We start from the raw sequence: 15,681 nt of genomic DNA, 5'->3' as shown, positions 1-15,681 counted from the left end.
GACTTACATTCCCCAACTGTTTTGAAAGCCTAACTACTAGTATCTCACAAAGCTATTAGGCTTATTAATGAATTGTTTTAAATCCAATACATAGCTATGGATACAATCAGATACTTGGTGAAAAGGGTTGTATAAACATAAGGATAGATCTATACAGTTTATACATGATGTTAAGATTTGCAGGTAGTAACTTTATCCTCCTGAAGTGCAAATATAAACAGCGTTTTTTTAACTCCTCCTGCAGTCAACAAATCAGGACAGTATCAAACTTATATATGAGCTTTTTCTGTTTAGGTTTTTCTTTTCTTTTTGGGAAAAAAAAATTGGGGGGGTACTAGCAAAAGCCTTTTGGATAATCCAAGACACTAACAAACTCTTTCTAAATCTTATACAAAATCCAGTTTCTGCTAATGCAAATAAAGGGCACCACTTCTGAACTTCCTCTTCCTGGTCTCACCCACAGATGTAATGAAAGTATTTTATTGTTTATGATTTCTCAAAACAGTTTATCATTTAGACACAAGAAAGCAGATAAGCATTTAAGAAACCAAGGATAATGTGAGCCTAGACATCCCCCATCTGCTATAGTGCAGTTTTATTAACTGATTTATAAAAGACTGAGCCACTTCATTAATGTTTACGAAAGCCTCCCAGCATAGAAACTCTGAACCTTCTTTTTTATTAGTACCATAACATTAAACTTAAGTTAAAATTAAAAACTTCTCTGACACAATGATGCTCAAGAATATACTATCTAATTTTGAAGCTAGGGTACAGCAGATGAAAAAATACCAGCTTTAGACAAATGAACTTTAATTAAATCCAAGAAAGCAAGACATTTTTAACCTATTGTGTGACAGACTGCAGCACAATGAGCAGAGAAGTGAGCTCCACTTCTCTGCTTAACCCAGTGTCGCAGAGGGCTGAAAGAGACAATAAGAAAGACAGCCTCAAGCCTGTTCTGATTTTGATATACAATTATGTGCATACACACAAGCCTGAGCAAAGATATGGCTCCCTTTTCAGCCACCTTCTAGGTTCATGGGTCAGTTTTCAAGCCATGCCTTTAAAAATTCCACACTTTTATAAGTATGAGTCATAGCCTGGTGTTACTCATATGCAACACTCAGCATTTACATTTCCTTAATTTTATTGTAGGATATTAAATAAATAAATAAAAAAAAAAATCAAGAGCCTCAAGTCATGGATGAAAATGGACACATTTTTGGGCCAGCTAGTTGCAAGGTTTGGAAGGAGGGTGAGGATGCACTGGGGCCACACCTCTGCCTGCACCAGGGCTCCCTCCTCTGTGCTCGGAAAAGCAGTGGAACAGCAGCAGGAGCCTCCTCTCCTTGCCATGGATATAAGCCTCCCCATACCTGAGCTCTGCAGGGGAAGGACGTATTACCCAGTTAAGACTGTGAGATATCAGCTCCGCTGGGAACAGAGCTAAGGGGCACAACATCCCTTCCCTCAAGGCTCTTTTATTAATAAAGAAATAGAGGTGCAGGACCCACAGACCAGCCTCACCTGCTGGGTGAAACAGGGGAAATTATGTGAAAAGAATGACCTGGAGAAAATTTCTCCTTCAGTTCCCTCCTTCATAAGAGAGACTAGAGTTTTATTCTTACGCAATTTCACCATGTAAACACATTTCGATCGATATGCTAAAATGTGCAAGTCACCCAAAGAAGCTTAATCTCAGTCTTACACATAGATAAATATTTACCTACTAAAAATACAAACCACTACACCAGAAAATGCTGACATGTTATTTAGTAACATTAAATCTGCTGCACCAGCTCTGGGACTACTGCAGTATGTGTACAGATAGGCTTGTTTAAATATTCCACAAGCAGATTACCATAAATCAAGAACAGCCGATTTTCAAGTGCTGATCATATATTTTTGACTAATAAAATCAAAATACCAGGGGACGATAGGAACAAAGTCACTTGATAAACAATGCACAAAATACTGCTTTGCAGAAGAAACAGCAGACATGGCAGACTCTAGTAAAAATAGTAATGTCATGAGTGTGGGTGCATCTTTACACCTTCTGCCTCACCATCAAAGAAGTATCTCTGTTTCTGCTGTTACTGACCTTTTTTTTTTCAGGGAGAAGGCAGCAAACTTTTGTTTCACATTTAGCTGTGCTTTTACTGAGGAAAATACAGACTCCTGAAGCGTGGGGTTTACACTAGTTGTGTGCACGGGCCATTAGTTTCACAAAGAGAAAAAGACCCAGTGAGATGCTGTAGTTTTTCAGCAATGCAGCCCTTCAGCGGGGGCACACATCAGCACAGCCACTCTCCCCAGGGCCAGCCTGCCCCAGCACATCAAACCTGTGCCAAGCCTTCAGCTGGTGTAAACTGGCACGGCTTTATTCGTCAGCTGTCTACACCTAAGCTGGCCTCCTGCATGAGAACAGTCTTCTGTTGGCTTGGCTAAAATGTACTTCCAAGCAGCACATGTTGCTTTGAGGGGCTATGCCAAAGACAGCTGTCTTTGCAGCAGTCTCCCCTCTTTCTCCCTTGAAGACTCACCTGTGTTACTATTTCAATTGCAATAGCACTTCAGAGCTCCAGTCAGAAGCCAGCACACACTGTGTTAAGGACCGTGCATACAGGCTATCTCCAAAGAAACTCTACTTCCAAGCAGTTTGCAACGTGCCAGAGGACAAGTTTTATTACAAGTGGTAACTGATAGTTTTGAGCTGGTGATAATAAACTAACCCGCTGGGTCAAAACCTCATTCACCAATCTTACTTATCACAAAGAAACCCCAAATTCGATATATACTCTTCACAAGTGACTCTCCCATTGCAAGTCTGCCATGTCTACTGAAACTGCAAACACAGGTTTGATGGACAGATGTCTCCCACCCCGTGCATCAAGAGCACCTCACAGGATGAGCCCCAGCAGAAGCAAGCCACTCTATGCTGTCCCCAGTAATAAGATCTACCTGAGTTATGGAAGGTCGCTTTTCTTTTCCTTTTCTTGCCAATGTGTCCAGTCCTTTTAGCGAAGAAAATAAACCCTTCTTATTTCGGACCCTCTGTGACAGAGATAGGGTACGTTTCCTGAGAGCAGCTTCATCCCTGGAGCAGATCTATGTAAACACAGAGACAGGCTTTCCTATATCACTTTCCTAACAGCAAAATATTGACAGTTATTTCAGCTTGAGGCATCAAGGAGAGTTACTTCAGTTCACCCCAATCTAATATGCCAAGGTGCAAGGACAATGTTTTAAACTTTCAGTGGTGATGCCTGTTTTGGTATTCCAGTGGTGTGACTGTAATTTTTTCGTCATGGGGCAAAATTAGAAGCTCATTGGAAGGGAGGAACTGAGAAGACATTGCTTTGTACAAAAAAATAAGTTAATGAGAAGGCTTGGAAGAAGAATGATAAGCTATCATTCAGATATGAAATTGCTACTGTAAGAAAGACTCTCAACATTGCCAAATGTAGGAGATAAACGTGCTATGGCATTGAGTTATTAACAAGCAACAACACAAACCACACTGGTAAAAGCAGTGGCAGAGAGAAACATTCCCTGACAAGACTTTTCAGGACTACTATTCAGACTGACTTCTCACGCAGCAAATGTCGCCCACCCCTCCCTGCCACAATCAGCCTCACAGCCCTGCCACGCTTAAAGAGCAGAGGTGCACCTGCTACTGCCCTACTTCCCTTTAAGCCAACAGGGTGATAGCAGCTGAGGATCAGGATCTCCCTCATTCTTCTTTGTGAACACAGCTAACTGTTCTTTAAAAGTCACTTATAATTTTGGATTGTTTGTAGTTTTAGCCTATTCTAAAAATACTTCCTTTTCAGAAGGGTATCAAACTGTTTCTGAAAAATGGAGCCATCTGGACCTCCAAAAAAGATCAACTCAACCCAGAGTCACCTGAACCACTTTCAGAAATGTCAGCGTCAGGCTCTTTTCACTCTAAGCAACTTAGCTCCTCTACACTTTAAACTCTTAACTCAGTGGAGGTGAAATTGCAGTGACAAAATTTCAGCACAATGACTCTTTTACATATATTCTGGAGGAATATTTTGGTTTGTTTCTTTTTTTAAGTATGGGTCAGAAGTACCCAGTTCTGGGGACAAAAAAAAGTTATGGACATATTCCTCATGGTTTAAAAGTCTGTCTCTGTAAAAGAAAAATTATCTGCAGTCACAGAACAGGCAGAAAGTGTGAGAAGGGAACAGGGCTGTCCAGGCAACACATGTGGGTGCAGCCATGTACTACCCCAGCACAATTCCACATTTAAGTACAATATTAACAATGGCTTTGTGTAACACACCCATGAAAAGTGCATTTGGACTTACCAGTGCATGGAAGGATGAGACAGAGAAAATGCCGAGCCGCCCCAGTGCCAATTTTGAAGGACGACTGGCAGCAGCCAAAAGACTCTTTGGGTTTGGGAGCTCCCCACCTTGCAAACTGGCTAGGTAACATCGCATTCGGAAAAGGTCCATGTTAAATTTTTCCAGGTTCTGTTCCCATTGCTGGATCTGTTTAGATATAAAAAGGGACAATTAAAAGGGGAAAAATGTCTTTGTAGGCTGCGCTGAAAATTTGAGCTCTTCCCCAAACCCACAGTAAATTGCTTTCATCTGGTAGTATATGGATTAGATTAGTTATTCCATGCCAAAACACATTCAGTCATATTGTGTTACATCAACCCAAAAGATGGCTTGAAATAAAACAAAGCTGGTGGTCTTAAATGCATACTGACAAGATGAACATACTGTGAACTTTGGGTAGTTTGATAGCCACAAAAGCAGTTACATAAAAACACAACCCTGTGGTTCACAAAGGCGCTTCCCCCCTGCACCCCGCCTCCCTTCTTTCTCTCCTTTTTGGAGATTAGTTTTGTTTCCTTCATTTTTACGAGCTTAGATTGGATAGCTGGCTGGCTGAAAGCAAAGCAGCATAGCTACGCTAATGCACTGTAAAAGCGAAGGCACTGTGCAAAGCTTGGTAGTTACTCTGATAGGTCCTGCTCATTCTTTACTATTGTCCTATGGCCTCTCCATCTGTAAAGAGCAGACAATATTGGCAACACAAGGATGTGCAGTTCTTTACCTGACTAACAGGCTAAGGCATGCTTACACTCAGGCAAACGTCAAAAATGAGCTATATATGTGCAATACCAACCACTGGATCAAAAGCAAGAATGTATACCTACCCTTCATGCAATTTTAAACACTTCTAACAGAGGCATATGCGATCTAACAGACCACTTAATCCAGTTTCAATGTACAATTAGGGAAGTGAAGTCTCAAATATTTCCTAGGCAAAGTTCTGAATCAAGGCTTAGATGACAGACGTCAAGTATTGGTACAAGTAGATACACACTCATCTACGCAGACACTTACGATTCTTATGCACTGCACAAAAGTCAAATTTTGCTTCTTACTTCCCCAACTTACAGATTGGTAGCTGCAGCTAAAATCTGCTTCACAGTGTACAATATACCTTGATACTGATCAACAGTACAAATAAAAAGGCGGCTGTGTTTAACAGAGTAGGCACATTCACACATGGGAAGGCAGAAAAGGCATGTTCATTAAGTTAATGTATACCAAGTTCATGTACTACTGAAGGTTGTTAAAATCCCCTGACAACACTGATCTTCCAGTGTCAGCTCCAATCACCGCATGTTGGTTGTCCAACAAGTGGTTTAGGGCTGTGGAGAAAGCTCATCACGTTTTCTCCAACACATGTTGACTTCATACCTTTCGCCGGCACACCCCACACGCCCCTGTGCACACAGGACATTAGCTCGTTACACTGAGATTAGCCAAGGTTGGGGCAAGCACCTTTGTGACTTAGAAAACAAATTGATAAGTATAATAAAAATCTCAGGCAGACTATGACCCACAGGCTCGTCTAGAAGCAAAATCAGTTCAGTTCCCTTATAATGCTGCCAAATACCACAAGGCACATCTTGCCTCTTACTTTCAACAATGAAGAAGTGAGCAAAGGGTGAAGAAGGCCCTGTTAACAAAACGGCGCTAAGACTCGTACCACAGCTGATAGAGACCTTACCTAGTCTGGCTTCCCTACGCATGTGCTCACAGACTGCGGTGTCACTTATGGCAATACTTTTGAAGCCAAATACTTATCTGGCAGGTAGGGCGAAGAAAGGGAAGACAATATACTGTGAATGCAAAATTGTAATTTACACTACACTGAAAAAAAACCCCAAAAACTTTCAGGGAATGACTATTAAAAGCAAAAGACAGAATTCCAAAAGCTTGTAATGAAAGCAATTCCTAAAAGTCCAGAGGAAAAGGACAGAGACATACACATAACAAAGATGCTTGATCTAATCCCTCACCACAGACATTCATAAATGCATCTTTTGCGCCCCCATAAAGAACTGTCATTTTTTCTTGGGTTTATTCAATCATTGCCCTTTATTTTGCTTCCTTCTGTGCTCTCAGACACCGCTCACAGATCGTTTTTCTGCTTGCCAGTACTTTACGCATGGGACGACTCCAATAGGAGGTTTTGTGACAAGCTCTTTCACTGTGTCAACATCGAACTAGAACGAAAACATGGTTGTCAGCTTTTCACAAAGCCAAAAGCTACAAGCTCAGGTGAAGTCTTTTCCTGTGGGATGACACCTCCGTGGGTACAAAGCCAATCCAACTTTGAATAGCTCAGGAACAGAGCAAGGCTTGTTTTGGGCGCTGCTGAAGTGGAGCATTCTGCCTCCATTGAGCATGAGCTGAACACTGGCACCCTTGTGTTTCTGAGGCCTTCTCCAAAATCCCCATTATACATTTGTACTAAGTTTTATTTTAAAATAAAGATTACCTAAGAAGGGGGAGTGGGGTACAACATGAGGACATTCAGAAGAAATAATTAAATTAAGGTGTTTATCAGTCATGCAGGATGCTAGCTAATCAGCTCCAAAAGCATTGGTAACCGTGATGTTACATTTAATGGCATTAGCAAAAGCTGTAGGCAGGGAATTTCTGGGATTGTCTTGTAGTCTTATCAAAACCAGGGATGTCTGGAACCAATCGAAGACCACGAACCAATACCAGCTGCTATTTGTCTAAGCCTTTTAAACTATGATAATTCTTTCTAAAGATTTATATTGTTGAAGACTAAACAGGGGAAGCACACAAATAAAGAAGCAACAACTTCAAAGCACAGTATGACCTGGTCCATGAAGTTAATTTACAGCCTACAGACTAACTGCTGCACTCCTTATTCTGCTATTGTGTAAGGCAAATCTCTGCCCCACGTGGGAGGACCGCCCAAAAGACGGCTCAAGGACTTAACTTCATCATGCACAGACAAAACAGCCCTTTTGAAATCTGCTCGAAAGCGAGCAGGAAAAAGCGGATGCACCAGACAGCCGTGAGAATGGAATGGGTGACAAAGGCTACCAGCAGCACAAAGCCAGTCTGCAGGAGATAAGGCCCATTGTTCGAGCTGTGCCAAAACCTGCGAGCACTTGTGAAACACTTCTCGTGTGACCTGCTCCACTGCTGTGCTTGCCTGCACCGTCAGCTGCAGCACCCAGGGCATCCCAAACCATCCTCTTTCGGACACTGCTTCAAAACCTCCATGTCAATTTCTAGGAAAAGCATCTCAAGCTGTTCCTAGAGGAAAGGGAGGATGTCATTCTCAGTACAGGCAAATGTTCGGCAAGGATTTCTAGGTTTAGTGGCAGCATGACTGCGAGAACGGCCAGGAGGGGCCACCCCAGTAAATTTATTTGGCCTAATAGGATCCCTGTAAGTCAGAGAGAAAAAGGAGGCTGTGGCAAAGGGACAGAAAGGAGTAAAATGTGGGAAGCCTTAAGAGTTAGGGGCATGAATTATTTAGCCCAGGCCACCAGGGGAACTCATGCAAGGAACAAGGCACAGGGACAAGAAAGTAACTATGTGGGGAGTGCTACATGAGAGGATGAGCTTTTGCATGAGTGAGTTCAGGAATGAGTTTTTAAGAGTTAACATACAAAGGAACATCAGTGTGGTACTTCTGGCAGTACTTTAGCAGTAATGATCATTTTCAGAACATAAATAGTCAATTCTCCTCGCAATGTGGTGAAAAATCTATTCAGCCACTAAGAAACAATCATAAATTAATTAAATTTGAAATCACACAAACAGATGAGCTAAAGGAAGATGGTTGAAAGCCGGTCTCTGTTAATTCAATAACCCTGCTAGGTTCTCTATAGGTAAACTCTACAGAAAAAGCTTTGGAAAGGCAGTGGTTTCCAGCAGGTGACATGGGGATCCACAGTTCCTATATGCTATACAGTTCTCTCTGCAGGTGACATTTCTAGTGGCACCTCTACCTCCATTCGAACATGCTTGAGGTTTTCAGACTGTAAAAGAGAGGGCCCTGACCGTCCCAGTGAAGGCAGTGCCAACAGTGTGGCTCAGGGAAAGTCACCGGCTCCTTATCCTTCTTATACTACAGTCCAAACAGTGTCTTTTGCAGGGCTGCGGAAGGACTGTCTCATTTTCAAAAATCTGTTCTGTACCAAGTAAGAAGAGTTCCACATAATAAAATCCAAATCAGTATGTGAATGGTGAAAGCAGTGCCAGAAATGACACCATATGAACTCAAGGTAGCAATACTTCTAAAGGACCTAGAGGAAGGATGGAAGAAACTTCCTGGACAGCTCACCTGACAACAAAATACCAGTTTTCCACTTGGCAGTTCTTTAAGGCAGCACAAAAGAAAAGATGCACAGAGAGGAGGGCCAAACTCTGAGAAAACTGAGTGCTTAAGCCTCTGAAACTGATTGGATTTAGTAATATACCATGCAGAAACACGAGCTCCTCGTTGATACAATTAACTATCTATAGCAGTAAAAATTCAAAATCTTCCCCTACGCAACATCTTCTTCCCAGATGGAAAATGTCTCTGCAAGCTGATGCAGGGAACTCTATGGATTTAAAAGAAACTTCTGCCACTTTTCTATACGAACAGCTTTTCAACCACATTACAAACACCACCAAACTCTGCATTCCAGTCCCTGGTTCTCAGACACAATTCATATTGTACCCATCTGGATAAATGAGTCACTTGGTTTCTGGGGACACGGGAAAGATTTTTATTGTCATTACTTCCTAAAAAGAACTTTAAAAAGCAAAACCATCACTCTCCCAGAAATTCCATTACTTTAAAGGACACTACAGAGATGCTGTCATAACATTTGGTTGAAAGAAATAAAAGGAATGTGATAGAGTACATCAACAATGATGTGCAATTAACAATACCCTTTGTTCTTCATTCTGCCTAGTGACTTTAAAAATGGTTAAGAAAACTTCCTGAAATAAGAAGACAACAGCTTTTTTACAATAAATGCAATCTTTCTGCTTGGTTTGGAAGGACAGAATTTTCATAATTTCTAACCAAAACAGACAGAGGAAATCTTATTCCCAATACCAGTGATAGCACAAAAGTGCACACACGTGTACCCAATTTACATTCTTGTCAATAAACTGATTAAAACTTGCGGTACCACATGTACATCTACAGCTAGGGATGTAATTAAGAAAGCCACTGAATCTTAGTCCCCAGCTGGCCCTCCCCAAAAATCAGAAAACCAGCCCTTTCTGTACACACTCCCCCACCAGCTTTATTGTATGAAATAATGCTATGCAATTCCACATTCTGTAACAGTTTATTCATTTTTCATTATTTTATACTAAAACTTTGTGAAACAAAGACAGAAATTCACTCACCTGCAAAACAGTAATTACAGCATTGAGGGAAATGGACGTGACCTTCCCTAACTTTCTGACTGCCTACTCACCTCATTCCTTAGTGACAGTCTACTACTACTAAAGAGAAGGATTTTGCTAGTGGTGTAGGGAGGGACCATCCTACACTGACGAGTGACACCTGTAAAGAAATCATACTGAAGCTCTCGGAAAACAGAGCTCTGCTCTAGCCAGTTCAAAGACCACCCAAAATGAAGACCTGTTCTAACAAGTTTAGGTAATGTTTTTTTTTAATTTAGGAAGGTATGGAAGAAAGAAAACTAACTTTGTATTGCAATTCAAATTGAATCTGTATGCAGGAAAACTGGTAAGTGCTAGCAAAGTTCCCTGAATAGATTCTCTGTCAGTGTTATTATTGTGAGTTTTTATCTGAATGTCAGCCAATATTTCATCAGATGCTTTATAGAAAATTAAGACATGAAATTTGGGCTTTGGGGAGCCCAAAGAATAAAATTGCCCAAACTATTCCAATCATCTTCCTATACATGTGAGAGAAAAGAGAAAGAATCAGGTACATTTTAAACAAAACAATGTAATGAACTCTGTATAAAAAGCCAGAGACCACTACAGGGAAGGGAATGAAAGGCACTAATGGATTTAATGACTACCCAGAGTAAACAGACCACCACCTTACTGATCCCCCCGCTTTTTTTCATGGTAACAGATAAACTACTTTTAGTTGTAGGACACATACAAAAACTTCCATAAAAAATAGCTCCCAGCATGTGCCTGTTCTTCTCATTAATGCCTCATCATTTCAGTGCCTGCAAGTAAATACCTATGTTCATAACCCATCTGATAAGTAAGTTAAGTATCATGTGCACAGAAAACATGAATCACGTCAGAAATGTCTGAATAGCTTGGAAAACATTATACCAACATACTAAAATTTGAAGAGAAAAACCCAGAATGCTTTTAAGCAACTATTATTCATATTATTGTTCTAAATTGAGACAACAGAATAGATTTATGTAACAAGTACATAAAATACACCCAGAGCTGCAGTGCCCTCACTGAGGTAGATTTTCCATCCCATTAAAACCAGTCCCACAGGCACAGACAGCCCCAGTTTTTACTTAAGGTGCAACATTTTGTTAACAGAGCTCTGAATAAATGCTAATAATGCCTTTCACTAAGTTCAGTAGCAGTTAGACAGGGCTCCATAGTCACAGGGAACACTGTGATTTCTGTAGCAGATTAAACAGCTAGGAAAACTAGTTTTTTAAATACGGGCTTTGAAATTAATCTCGGCACTAGGGGATTTTCAAACTCGCTACCTTTCATCCTAATTCTCTTCAGTTTAGGGGAGAAGTTACACCCTGGGGGGAAGCCACCACCCACAACATATTTGTTGCATATAGTAATATAAACGCATATGGCTATAGGTAGTATGTGCAGACTCGGGATTTCCAGCCACACTGCCAGTGGCCTACTGGGACTGGCTGCTGTATGTACATCGCTCTTGCAGATGCTTCAATTGATCTCTTCTAAACTGCCCAACGATACCAATGTGAAGGGCTGCCATTTTCTCTTAAACAGTTACTAAGCCTATTACTATTATTGGACAAGTAAATCCAGGTACAGCGAATCCCTGACCTAGGCTGCAAGGCTGAAGATATTTCTCAACCAGTTCAAAGGCATCAAGTCTCTACAACAATCATTTCACAAGAAAACCAACATTTCCCTTGTTATTTTTTTATCTGCACTTCTGTTCAGTACTAGCTTTATCAATCGCTAGCCTGCAAATCCCCCAAATATAAAAGATAGTATGAGATGAACTTCTCCAGTCCCTTTGCTGGACACAAAAAAGAAACATGTATGTAAATTAAAATACCTATAGGAATTTTAGAAGTCCAGGTTTCCTTACAGCAACTGCCTTTCAGGTGACGGTAACTGTGAAACAAGAAAAGCTTTTGCTTGCTTGCAAAACCCTGTGAAATATGTCTTCAGCAGAGAATTATTGGTTTTAAATCAACACAGATGTGAAACAAAATAGAAAGTTGAGGTTGGGTGGTTGCTTTTCTGAGGAAGAGGAAAGAAAAGGAGAAAGGATATAGAAATCAGTTTCCAAGATAATTCCCCAGTGAGAATAAATTAAGACTGTGCCTCATCTTTCTACATAAAAAAGCACCGTGGTCCTTCCAAAGTCAATCACACTATTTCCACTGACTTCCCAAAATATATCACCAGTGAAGTTTTCCAGGATGGGATGTAGGGCATACTTATAAACTACAGTATTGCCAATACAATATACTTCAGCACCAAGGAATCAAACATAACTGCCACATGATTGAAAACGCCACCAAATTTACACAAAACCAAACCCAGAATTTGTATTCCTCTTGTTACTCAAAGTGGGAAAAAGACAACTAACCAACCACAGTTACTAAACAACTGAGCTACATACACACAGACTTCTCCCTCAGGAATACTGTTTTTTTTAAATTGTTAGCTTACTAAGTATATTAAGAATTCTCTGTTACTAATTAGAACAAGATTTTTTTTTTTCTTTGCAAAAGCCCATCTCTGAGACATCAAATCAAAAGATTAGGAACCCCAGTTATCTATTGACTTTTCTCTGAAGCGACTTTGCTAACAAATCTTCAGCAACTGTAAGGAGAGATTTCATAGAGATCAAAGGGATCAAGACTGGAGAAAAGCCTCATTAGAAATCTATTGTTTCCTAACTAGTGGATGTTTGCACATGATCCATCTCACTCTTTGTCTCACTGGTTTGCCCTCATTCAGTGTTTTGAGACATTCATAGACAGAAGATTAACAGGAATAGATCTTCTACAGCCCTAGTGGATTTCAGTTCCAGCAGAATGCAGCCAACTTCTTCCAGGGACTCAGCTGGAAAGCAATGGCAGTCATTCAAGGACAGAACATCTAATTAGCAGGTATAAGACAGCATCATTAATAGTCTTCAGCTGACCCTAAATAAACTACTAGCATCAATATCTAATGAGGGAAGGGGTAAATTGAGTTAATATACATCAGGATGTTTCCTCAGTGCATCGTGTGTCAAGCACTCGACATCTCTAGAAAGCTGTATATTCTTCTAGGTCTCAAAACCTACTGCAATAAAAAGATGCTTAATGTTTTTCTGCCGTTCACCTCACTAGGCTGTGGACAATGAAATAAAGTGACCTGGAAATAAATTATAAACATCTGAGCACTCAAAGGGCTTATGAACATCTGCACCACAAACCCCTACACAAACCTGCATACTTTTTGAACTCTGCTCATACAGCTTCTGACTGAAGTGTAGTCAGTACCAGTCAGTCTGCCCTTCATCAAGTTCAAGCCAATATAGTAAGAATTTAAAATATTATAAGCATCAAATTCCTGAAACTAAAATTGTTCCACTAACCAAAGAAACATAATTATTGCTGTATTGGATCAAAGGAAATACACTTCAGTTGCTATTCCAGAGGCCATAATGTGCAGTCTAAAGTAATGACAGAGCCACAGCTACCCTGACTGGAAAGGCAGGTAAGGATGCGCTCTCAAATACCAGTCAACATTACCAGATGTCTTCTGTTAATGGCCTAATAAAATAAAAGATACAGCAACCTCAGTCCACAGACCTATTAGGCTGAACTACTAGGCAAGTTTAGTACACGAGAAGCCCTGGGTAGTGAGGTCTTTGCCTGAACACTGAGCATGTCTAATTAAAGCATCTTTTGCCAGTTGCTGCCCGCAAAACTGGGGACACTGGCAAGATGTCAACACCTCACGATGTACTTCCATAAGGTATCACTGGAATGATTCCTGGTTCATGTGCTAGATGTGAGAGCAGAGTAAGGCCTGATGTCTATGCACCAATATACAGACAACAGGGTGACCATTTTCACTGAGGAACAGTTCTAGCTGCTTATCAATCTGCCCTACCTCTTGTCTCGGGCACGGCTTGGCTAAAATCTCACAAACACTAAATTCTGGGGGAGCTGTTCCAGTTCCTGTTTTAAAACAAATCTTAGTGGTGAATCTTCCTCAGCACTAAGCTGCTGCTTTAGCCAAGATTCAGGCATTCCTACCACCATAACATGAAACTGCGATCAGCATAACGCATCAGGTATTCAGAAGACATACTTGGATTTGCAGGGGGAGGCAACTGATGACTCAGCCCATTTCTTGCTGCAACAAAATTAATCTAGACACAAGTCTGGATGCAAACAGATGGTCTGCTCCAGCCATGGGCAAAGATCTTGCCTTTAGTATGTTAGCTCTCCCAAGATAAGCAGTGATGGGCCTGGGCTTATACTGAGATACTGAGATAAAAAATTCCCAGCATGTAACCGGACAGTGTTACAAGAAGTGCTGTTAGTGACTGCGTGTCCCCCTTTCCTTTGAATTGATACTGGTATAATGCTCCAGTGGCTGCCAGCGGTACTCACAGCAGTGCTTTTTCACCTAGGAGGGAGAACTCCAGCCTTGACTTCCTTGTTCTCATTTGGACTCCTACAGGGCTTTTTAAGAAGCCCAGTGGATCCTGGCCTTCTAGTCAGGGCTAAATTTCAACAAACCATGAAGCACATGGTTTTGTCTGCCTCAGTCCTTCCTCCGGTTTTCTTTGGATAAAGTACTCTTCATATCCTGTCTTATGGTGCAGAACAGTATTGCTAAGTACCTATTCTTAAATCTCTACTGCAATTCACCAATAAATTAAATGAATTCACAGAACATGCTGTATATTCTCTGGTATGCCACGAAACGGGTAAGTATTATTAACAGCTAAGTATATCATAAACCAGTGAAAATTAATTACATTTTTTCCAGAAAAGAAAAGAAATAGCTTTGTGCTCATAAACCAGATCGGTCTGACCCTCAGCTTTGAGGCACCTACCTCCTGCACTGCTCTGGATTGCTGTAGAAACCTGGCAATAATTATAACTACCGTGCCAGCTATCCCCATCGCAATTACTCTCAGGCCTAGAAAGCACAGACAGGCAGAGCTCAAAGCAAGAAACAATGAAAAATATGTTCCTGTAAAAATAGTTTCCAGTACCTGATTCTCTATGGCTTTCCTGTTTTTTGGATCACTAACTATCGAGAGCTGCAACTCTGCCATCTTTTTCATCTTGCCATCCATGTCGATCTTCTGGAAGAGACTCTTGGTTTGGTTTTTCAGCAGCCTGACAGTGTCCTCTTTCCCAAGCTTCTTCGCAAAGAGGGAAGCGCAGGCTGAATGTATGGCAGTAACCCAGTTTTCCAGATCCGTCTGGCTTGTTGCCTGTGAAACAAATCAATGGCGCAACATTATGAGCAGAGAAGAGCAGTAAAAAAAAAATCTAAAGATTAGCAGCTCTAGGACATGAAGTGCTTGACAGGTTCACTGTGATCTTAGGCACTTTATCTTAAAACAACTGAAATACGGGTTTATCTTTAAAACTCTGTAAACAAAGGAAGTGTGAGCTTTTCCTGCACTCTGTCATGACTTGCCTCCAACCTTCAGCTTCTGCTTCTTAGACCTGCAAGATGTGAGGGCTCCAGGAGCAGAACAGAGTCCCATGAGCTGTGGGAAAGGTGTGACTTGTGTCCTTCAACCCTTCAATTAAGGTAAAACCCACCAGATTTCAAAGATAAACCACCTCGTCTGCAGGTAACATGGCAATAGAGATTTTACAAGTAAGGTCTGAGGTGTTTGCTTACTTAAAAAATGAGAAGTTAGTGGACAGAGGACAGACAGGTAAAGTGAATACATCTGCACAAAGTCACTCTGGAGATATTTACAAGTGTGCCTATGAATCAAGAAGTTTCTATGCAGGTTACTGCCACGTATTACTGTTCTTTATTAACATTTCCACCAGTGCAGTTAAGCAGCCAAGACCTTTATATTATTTTTAGCCTTCTTTTTTCAGCATCTTGCTCAAGCTAACTGTCTTTGAAGCCAGCAGGTTCAGGG

At 41.0% G+C, this 15,681-nt stretch overlaps 1 protein-coding gene across 4 annotated transcripts in view; it reads right to left on the bottom strand.

Annotated features, from left to right (window-relative positions):
- The window catches only part of TIAM2 (TIAM Rac1 associated GEF 2), a 90,972-nt gene that overhangs the window by 60,977 nt on the left and 14,314 nt on the right, over window positions 1–15,681 (bottom strand). For all 4 annotated transcript variants that reach the window (XM_055713800.1, XM_055713799.1, XM_055713803.1 and 1 more), the window contains exons 5-7: window positions 14,785–15,009; window positions 4,338–4,523; window positions 2,965–3,111 (exon numbers count right to left, since the gene is read on the bottom strand). In XM_055713800.1, coding sequence (XP_055569775.1) covers window positions 2,965–3,111; window positions 4,338–4,523; window positions 14,785–15,009 — 558 coding nt within the window. The remainder of the gene's footprint in view (window positions 1–2,964; window positions 3,112–4,337; window positions 4,524–14,784; window positions 15,010–15,681) is intronic.

This window comes from Falco cherrug, chromosome 6, assembly GCF_023634085.1.
Source record: "Falco cherrug isolate bFalChe1 chromosome 6, bFalChe1.pri, whole genome shotgun sequence".
Lineage (NCBI taxonomy): Eukaryota > Metazoa > Chordata > Aves > Falconiformes > Falconidae > Falco > Falco cherrug.
The sequence above is the reverse complement of the archived record's forward strand: the minus strand, read 5'-3'. Positions and strand labels throughout refer to the sequence as shown.